Source organism: Hydra vulgaris, chromosome 10, assembly GCF_038396675.1.
Source record: "Hydra vulgaris chromosome 10, alternate assembly HydraT2T_AEP".
NCBI lineage: Eukaryota > Metazoa > Cnidaria > Hydrozoa > Anthoathecata > Hydridae > Hydra > Hydra vulgaris.
In genome coordinates this window covers 3,897,598-3,906,246 of record NC_088929.1, presented here as the reverse complement: position 1 = coordinate 3,906,246, position 8,649 = coordinate 3,897,598, and the positions used below count along the sequence as shown (strand labels likewise).

The window sequence follows — 8,649 nt, the reverse complement described above, 5'->3', positions numbered from 1 at the left end:
AAGATACAGAACCACATAATGATATTTCACATTCAAGCAATAATGATGTATACAGTGCATCTACCAAGAAAAAGAGCTAGGGTTAATAAAAGAAATAGAACCACATTAATTCTTACAGATTCATCAAATGTGAATATTTTAAAAATAGAAAAAGAATCAGCTAAATAGAAAAAGTTTTTGAGTTCAAATTTATATGTTTTAGTGCTATTTGGGGTAAAAGCATAAGCTTAGCCTACATGTTGATTATGTCTTTATTTTTTTATTTTTATTTTTTTTGATTAATTTTTTTTGTTTTTTTTTTTAAATGTTTTACACTATTAGTCGTTTCACAATTATAATAATTTCAATAATATGATAGAATGATAACAAGATTAATTAAGTTTGTAAGAGGAAGAACGCGCGATCTCGTAGAAGACCTTAAGGTCTTGTCGTCAAGAACCGCTTCGTTTTTCAACTACATCGTTACATTTATTGTGTTAAATACATATATTCTTGTCGAAAGTAAAAAATAAATAAACGCAAAAGATATATAACATTCATATATGTAAATACTAAGAATTGAATTTAAAAAATTTTAATTTATAAAAATTAAAAGTATAAGAGTATGTTATCGATAGATAAAATTATCTATTTAAGTTTTCTTTTGAATGAGTTGTGACTGCATACTTGAGTAAAATCAAAATATTTCAAAACTATTTTGTTCCATAAAAAAGTTCCTCGATAAGAGATACAAAATCTACCAAAAATTGTATGCAAAAAAAGTTGTTGAATAAAGTTTTCATTTCGAAGATAATATTTTTTTTTTATGTGAGTATAAATTATAAAAAGAATTTGGGGAAGTGTTAGCTTTACATTTGTACATAAAGCAAAAAATATTATATACTTTAGGTTAATATACATTAAAAATATTCGTTTCAAGTAAAAGAGCACGAAAGAGCAAAAGAGCATCATTTTAAGTAAAAGGAGTAAAACGGTCTTTAAAGTTTATAAGACGTGCAATATGCTTCTGTTGACGATAAAGAAGTTCTAGCATATTTTGATTTACACCATCCAATGCAGTATTAGGATAATTAATATGGCAATGAATAAACCAGTAATATAATTGTATAAAGTATATTTATTTAACATGATTTTTTTCATGTGAAGTTTTCATCAATGTAAACATCCAAGAAATTTGTAACTTTAGCTCTCTTTATTTCTGTATTATCAATATACAAGGAAGGTATATTCGAAAGTATATATTTTTTTGAAGCTGGGTAAAAGAGGATCCATTTAGTTTTTTCGATATTTTTGATGGTTTGTTTGACTTAAATCAGTTTAAAATTTTTATTAGTTCACTATTCACTTTGTTGAATAATGTTGGTAAGTTATTGTCAATCAAAAAAAGATTTGTGTCATCGGCAAACATAATTGTTGTCAAATTTGATGCTTTATAGAAATCATTAACATAAATTAAAAAAAGCAAAGGTCCTATAGATCCTTGTGGAACTTTGCATGAAAATTTAATAAACTTGATGATGATGTTGAATCTATTTTAACAAATTGCTTCCAATTTTTTAAATAACTTTTTAATAATAATAATACGTTCCCTGTGATTCCATAGAGTTGTATTTTTTGAAAAAGAATTTCGTGATCAACAGTGTCAAAAGCTTTTTAACAAGTCTATGAAGATGCCTAGAGTATATTGTGATTTTTCAAATGAATTTACAATACTTCTAGTCAGTAAAAGTAGTGCATGTTTGGCAGAATTATTATTTTTTAATCCAAATTGATTGTTGTATAATATTTTATTTATAGTTAGATAGCTATATATTCGATTTTGAAACATTCTTTCCAAAATTTTTGAAAAAACATGGAGAACTGAAATTGGGCGATCGTTATTGAGTTTAGTTAGTTCACCTCCTTTAAAGATTGGAGTAACTCTAGCTATTTTGAGAGCATCTGGAGATATTGCTTGTTTAATTGAGTAACTAAAAAGTTTAAAAAGAATATTTTTAATGATGTCATAAGAACTAATAACAATATTTCCATTAATATAGTCTGGTCCAACCGCTTTATTAAGTTTAATTATTTTGTAGCCGAAATTCAAATTCTTCAAATGCTTTTTCAAAAATATTTAAAAAAGAGGGAGTGTCTCTTGCTGAATTAGTGACAATTGGTTAGAAATTTCAATATCAAGTTTGTCCAACATTTCTTTCATACATCGATCCATTTCTCGCTGAGCATTTAAACCGGCATCTGAAGCAGTTTCTCATGACATGACACGCTTTTTTTTTAATTCTACGTTCCACGTTAGTATCTCACTTTTTGCACATTTCCTCAGCTTTTGTAATGGATGAGATGCATAATGCATTTCTCCAAATTTCAATTTTATCAGTCAAAGCTCCTAATTGAATTAAGGCTTGGTTGAAAGTAATTTCTTTACTTTGTAAGAAGTATTTCAGACCAGAAGTGCAAAAGAGCCACAAACTCAAACCTTTAAATAGCAGAGAGAATAAGTCCAGCATCACCTCGCGAGTCAAGCGTTTTTCCAGAAGAATCACGTAAAATTTCCAAAGCTGGCAACACCTCCTCAAGTTGAGTTGATATGGAGGTAACTGCAGCTGCTTTGAACTCCATCTTGTATCTGAATGGCTTTTTACTGCTATTTTCACATATTCCTTCAAAACTTCCCATCTATGAGTTGATGATAAGAAAAAAACAAATAATTTTTTCAATGTGCTTAAAAAAGTTGTTTGACTATTTACATGTGCAGCATGGACTCCATCCAAATTTAAAGAATGGTTATTGCAAGGGACAAATATTGTTAATGAATTCAAGTCTAATATTTATTTTTGAACTCCAGAATTAGCTCCTGTCATAGTTGCTTGATTATCATAGGATTAGCCCCTGCAGTCTTGAAAATTTAATCCATCTAAATTAAGCTTTTTTGTTATTTCCGTTGTAATCGCTTCAGTCGATTTACCATGAGTTCGAATGAAGTCTAAAAAAGCTTCTTTCACTGTGACTTTGCCTCTTTCAATATCAAGATATCTAATAATTTGAGACATTTATTTAACATATGGTGAATCAGGAGTGGTATCAAAATTCCCTCATGACTTTGAATTTGTGGATTTAGCTTCTTTTTAAGTGTGTAAAATCTTTTTTCAAGATCAAAGCTGCTTCTTTTAGATGAATTAGATTCTCGATTAAATTTACAGCAGCAAAAACGAAACAAGGCATTTTTTTGTAAGAGAATAATATAACTATATTCGTAAGAGTTTTTTTCCATTGTGAAGTGTACGTGTAAACCATTTCTCAGACAATGTTTTCTTTTTTTCTTCATCAGTTGGGAAAGGGAAGTTTTGTTTTTGCAATGCCTCTGTTCCAATTTGTACCATTGTATAATTGACTTGACACACTTTTATTTCCTGTTTTACTTCTGAAATAATTTCTGTAGAAACTGTGTTACTTGAAGCTGAGATGCCAGTCAATACAGCAAAGGTTGATGCAGTACTTGTAGAAGAAATTGGGTTTGAAGGAGTAACATTGGTATTTGTTGAAGCAACTACAAAATAAACAAATAAAATATCTTTTATAATAATAAAAAGTTTATTTTTACACTAGACTTTTTTACCTTTCAACAAATGTTGTTTTTTCAGAAATTTTTTCATGAAAGATTTGGATGAAGCAACTTCTTTTGCTTGTTTTGCAGCGCTATTTCTGTTTTGAGATCCATTTGCCTTCTGTCTTCATTTTTAGAAATGATTTTTTCTCACTTCTTTATCTACTTTTGCAGTTTTATTCTTCTATTCTTCAATTTACGCCATTTTTATTTGTTTTCATTGTAGTAAACTTAATAAGCGAACCTCAAACCAGTTGAGATTGATCTCAGAATTGCCTATCAAACATGCTCTTCATATATTAGTGAAAAAAATAATAGATTTTAAAAATAATTTTAATTAAAACAATCATTTAAAAAATAAAAATATTTGTGAAAATAAAAAAAATCCTTCTAAATTTTTTTTTTCTTCATTGGTCAATTTAGCGCCCCTGCCATTTTGGCGCCCGGGGCGGCTGGCCCCTTCGCCCCACCCTTGATCCGCCTATGATCAGTGAAGCTGGTTTTGTTGTTACCCTTGTAGGTTTATTTATCAAAAGAGTTGCTCCATTTTCAAACAAATCGTTATAAAAGTTTTCAATGTTATTTATGTAATCGTCATAAAAGTTTAAGTTTAGATCACCAATTAAATAATTTAATTTTTTGTCGTGAAACCTTTTTTTATGATATCCTTAATTAAAAAATTATTAAAACTTTGCGCCAGATGGCGGGCGATAGCAGCAGCTTAAAACTATATTTTTTTTGTTTTTGGTAATAATTTCAATAGTTAAAATCTCTTTATCGCCATCAGAAATACTCATTCAGGCCTGATAATAAACTGCAAATTATTGTTACATAAATAACACCTCCACCTCGCTTGTTTGTTTTGCGTGCAAGCGAGACCATATTAAAGCCTGAGAGAGGAAGATTTGCGTTCAATGCAGTGTCGTCAGAGCTGCACGTTTCTCTTACGCATATTACGTTAAAAATAAGCAATGTTTCGATAAGCGATGTTTCGATAAGCGATGTTTCGATAAGCGATATTTCGATAAGCGATGTTTCTGTAATTTATTGTAAAAATTATAAAAGTTTTTTTTAGGCTTCTAATATTAAAATGAATAACATTAATATGATTCCACTGAAGAAATTCCTTTATTTTATTATTATAAAAATAAGAGTAGTTATTTTGTAAAGCTTATTATTTTGCCAAATTTTGCTTTTACGTAATTTTCCAATATCGAGCTTTTATCTTTATAGTTCAAAAACTTTACTATGATTGTTCTATTTTTTCTTTTTTCGCCAAATTCTTTTCTTCCAACTCGTTGTGCTGTTCGATTTTGATGTTTTCATTTATTCCTAGCTTTGTTTTCACAAAGTTCTTCACTTTACTCTTTGTGTCTTGCCAATTTTCGTTTATATTTTCCTCAAGTCCATTGATTCTTAAGTTGTTTCGGCACCTTCTTCTTCTTCTATTTTCTAATTCTGCAAGTTTATCAATAATAACTATTTTGTTTTCAATCTTTTGCTCGTTTTCATGATGATTTTCGATAATTTTTCTAGTTAATGTTTTTTTAGAGACCGTTATTTCCTCTAATAAACATTCGTACTTTTCGCTAACAAACTGCATAGGTTTTTTTAAGCCTACTTCACTTCTAAAGATTTTATTTTCTTCTTGCAAAAATGATAATTTTTTTTGCAATTTTTCTACTTTATCGTTAAACAATTTCATGATTGTATTTTCATGTATGTCCATTATTTCTTTTAGTTGCGTTATTGTAAAATTTTTTGCCATGTTTTTTTTTCATTTTTATTTTTTCATTTTAAAAAACTTCTTTCTAAAAATACACGTCCGTACTCTGCGTTGCGCTGCCTCGAAAATTAGTCTAAATAATCAATTTAAGACCCAGATGTTCTTATGACGCAAATAGTTTAACCTTAATAAAATTTATAAAAAAATTTATAAATAATACTAAAATATTTAAATATTTAATTAATAAATAAAAACACAGTGTTATAGATGAAAAGTTACCTCCTTTAATTTTAAATAAACTTTAAAAACCTGTTATATTTAAATCTTTTGGTAAATTTTGAATTTTAACGATCACAATCGCATTTATAATTAAATGTTTTTATGACAAAAATAGTTTAACCTTGAAAAAAAATTAAAAAAAAATTTATAAATAATAATAAAATGTTTGATTTTAGTGTTTAATAAATAGTTTAAAACGCAATGTTAGAGATCATAAGTTATCCCATAAAATTTTAAATAAACTTTCATCACCCGTTATATTTAAAACATTTGGTAAATTATGAATTTAATTCTATCATTTCAGTGGAAAATACTGATGACATCTTCCTTTGTGAGAAAATTGGAAATTCATAGCAAGGTGTAAGAGCGATTTTCTAATTTTCCCTAAGCTTTCAAGAAAAGATTTTTCCTTTTTTCCAACAAAAAATAAAACTTGATTGCAACCTGTTATTGCGTGAAATAGAAATAAACATTTCTGCTTTGGACCAAGACATTTTACAAGATTGTAAGTGAAATGAAGCGTTGGTTTTTGCCAGTACCAAACCATATCCATCACTGAGCCCTCAAAGGTCACAACAATCAATCTATCTATTCGAAGACGAAATACTTGGACTGAAAGGAGCCAAAATAATTCGTTTTTGTTCTGATCAACGCGAGGAAATGACTGCCAATTACTTGGAATCTTTGATTAGGGCAACACACGACTACAAATACCTTGTCCTCTTTTGACTCTTGCTGATTCTTTAAGACTTTTCTCAATGTAAACGTTCCAAACAATATCAACTCTTGCAAACAATTGTAATTATTCCAAAACGAATTTCTGGAATACCTTTTTAAACTTTTGATGTTAAATAATCTTCAAAAGTTTCACAATTCTTTGGTGGTTAAAAATTTACAACTACAGCTCCACCAATAATTAAGCATTCAACTATGGATTTATCTTTAAGTGCGCTGTGCAAATCATTGAAACAAGTTAAAAGATCTGATTTATTTCCACTGAGGAACTGTCCATCTTTTGAAAGAGACGGTGGAAAAGTGGTTTTCACGTGCAAAAAACTCGTTAATGTTATCTTGGATCTGGCAGGAAATGTACAGTTGTGAAAACAATTCGCAGCTCTTTTTGAGCACAGATATTTACGATATGTGGTCGCTTATTTTGTATTATTGGATTGAAGTTAAACTCCTTACATTACTTATTACCAAAATTCTCAATTAAATTAACAGTATTTACCACTTCTTCACCAGTTCTTTGTCTTTGATATCATGAGTAAAATGCACTAGAAGATCTAGATTTTCTTCTTTAAATGGATTACCCATGTTAAAAATTACATCAACTAAATTTGTAACTTGAGACGCAAATCAATTTTGATGGCTTTTATTTTACTCATGATGTTTAAAAATTTCCACGAAATCATCTTCATCATTTTCTGCGTATGGTAACTTTGATTCAAATTCATTTAAGCATTGAGCTAACTCAGGTCCACAAATCATCCTGCGGAGTAGTTGGGAATCTTCCGTCAATCCGATTGCACCTTAATAAAGTTTGAAATTTTTTATTTTTAATGCATGAGTTTTTCACTTATAAATAAGAAAAAATTATTGTCAAAACAACTTCAATTAATTTCATACTTTCATATAAGCCTCTTAAATGGATATTTTATTGTTATTGTAATAAAAAAAATCTATATCTCCTTTGATGCATTTGTTCATTTGCTCGTGTGCATGGTCTAACCTAATTGAAGAAAACTTTTTTTTTGTTATGTTTGCAACAAACATGCTGTTCTGAAATTGTCTTGCAATTTTTGGATTTGTTTCTTCCAGTTGAATGATATCTGTTAAATGTACGGATAAACAGCGCGAGTAATGCGTATGGTCCTGTGCAAAAAACCAAGACAGCAGTTTTCGAATGCACTACCTATACAAATCAAAATTTCCAGTCTTTATTGATCTAACAAAAGCTAATATAACCAGCTTAAATCTGAGTGTTATTGACCAAAATCTCAATTGGGGATAAACCTGTTCACAATCTTTTCTCCAATCATCAAAAGGTTTTTTACATATTTAATTTCGAATCACGTAGTCTTGATAAACTTCATCAAAATAAAACTTGTTAAACTTGATAAACTTGTTTCATCAAAATATGACTAGCAGCAGCAGTTACCGATCGGAATTATTTTTTTTTACTTAGAGCGTTTATAACTCAAAATTTTCTGAACAATGTTGTTTAGCAATTGTTTGTATGGAAAAATTTACTGATATTACAAAATCAAACTCATTCTTCTTATAAATGAAAAAATAGACTTTAAAATTTACCTGATGCACACGTCTTGTTTTTGATAATGTGATGCATTAAGGTATGATTCAGCTTCCCCCGCTAATGAAATCTCTACTTCCACTAAAGCAGAACACTAACCAGAATTTTTCAGCCAATCCCAAATTGTTTTAAGCGCCGTCATTTTGCTTTTTCTCCGTAGTATTTTTTTGAATTCCACTGTTTATTCAATTTTTAATAATTTCAAGGGGAAAGTACTATGAGCTTGATTGTCTTATCAAAATGTTTTTTTATAAAATTAAATAAAAAAATAAAACTTATTTTATATTTTGAATAAATAAAATCTTTCAAAATTGTGTACATTTGTTATCAAACAGTTTTTTCCATATAGTGATTTTATATTTTATGCTTCATTTTTATTGAGCTTTCGATTTGTGCATAAATTACTAGATTTTGAAAAAAAATTTTTTTGTTGCTATCAGGTGCTAGTTTCCATGGAGACAGTCAATGGTCATGTTTGTACCCTAAATACACAAAGTTTGCACCAATTGCACTAATATAATAAAACGATAAGCATTTTAATTCTTATTGCCATAATAATAATAATAATAATAATAATAATTGCCATAAACCATAAGTTGAAAACACTGTTTTGTTCTCACTTTATACTTTTTAATTATATTCATTCTTTTGCCTAAAATGTTACAATGACTTGATCCAAATGTTTAATAAAATTGATAAAAGTATATTTCAGCTATGATTCCTTTA

The 8,649-nt window shown here is 28.5% G+C and overlaps 1 protein-coding gene across 1 annotated transcript; it reads right to left on the bottom strand.

Annotated features, from left to right (window-relative positions):
* Nucleotides 1-1,287: 1,287 nt before the first annotated feature.
* LOC136086479 (uncharacterized) lies at nt 1,288-5,397 on the bottom strand. Its single transcript, XM_065808773.1, has 2 exons — nt 3,617-5,397; nt 1,288-3,547 (listed from the first exon to the last, which is right to left on the bottom strand). The coding sequence occupies exons 1-2, from the start codon at nt 3,651-3,653 to the stop codon at nt 3,246-3,248; spliced, it is 339 nt and encodes a 112-aa protein (XP_065664845.1). The 5' UTR covers nt 3,654-5,397; the 3' UTR covers nt 1,288-3,245.
* Between the last annotated feature and the right edge of the window lie 3,252 nt (nt 5,398-8,649).

What these genes read in the sequence shown, in the direction of transcription:
- LOC136086479 (XM_065808773.1), bottom strand. Translation starts at nt 3,653, where the DNA reads ATGAAAAAATTTCTGAAAAAACAACATTTGTTGAAAG. An exon ending in AAAACAACATTTGTTGAAAG is followed by an intron (nt 3,548 to 3,616) that starts GTAAAAAAGTCT and finishes TTTATTTTGTAG; the next exon opens with TTGCTTCAACAAATACCAAT.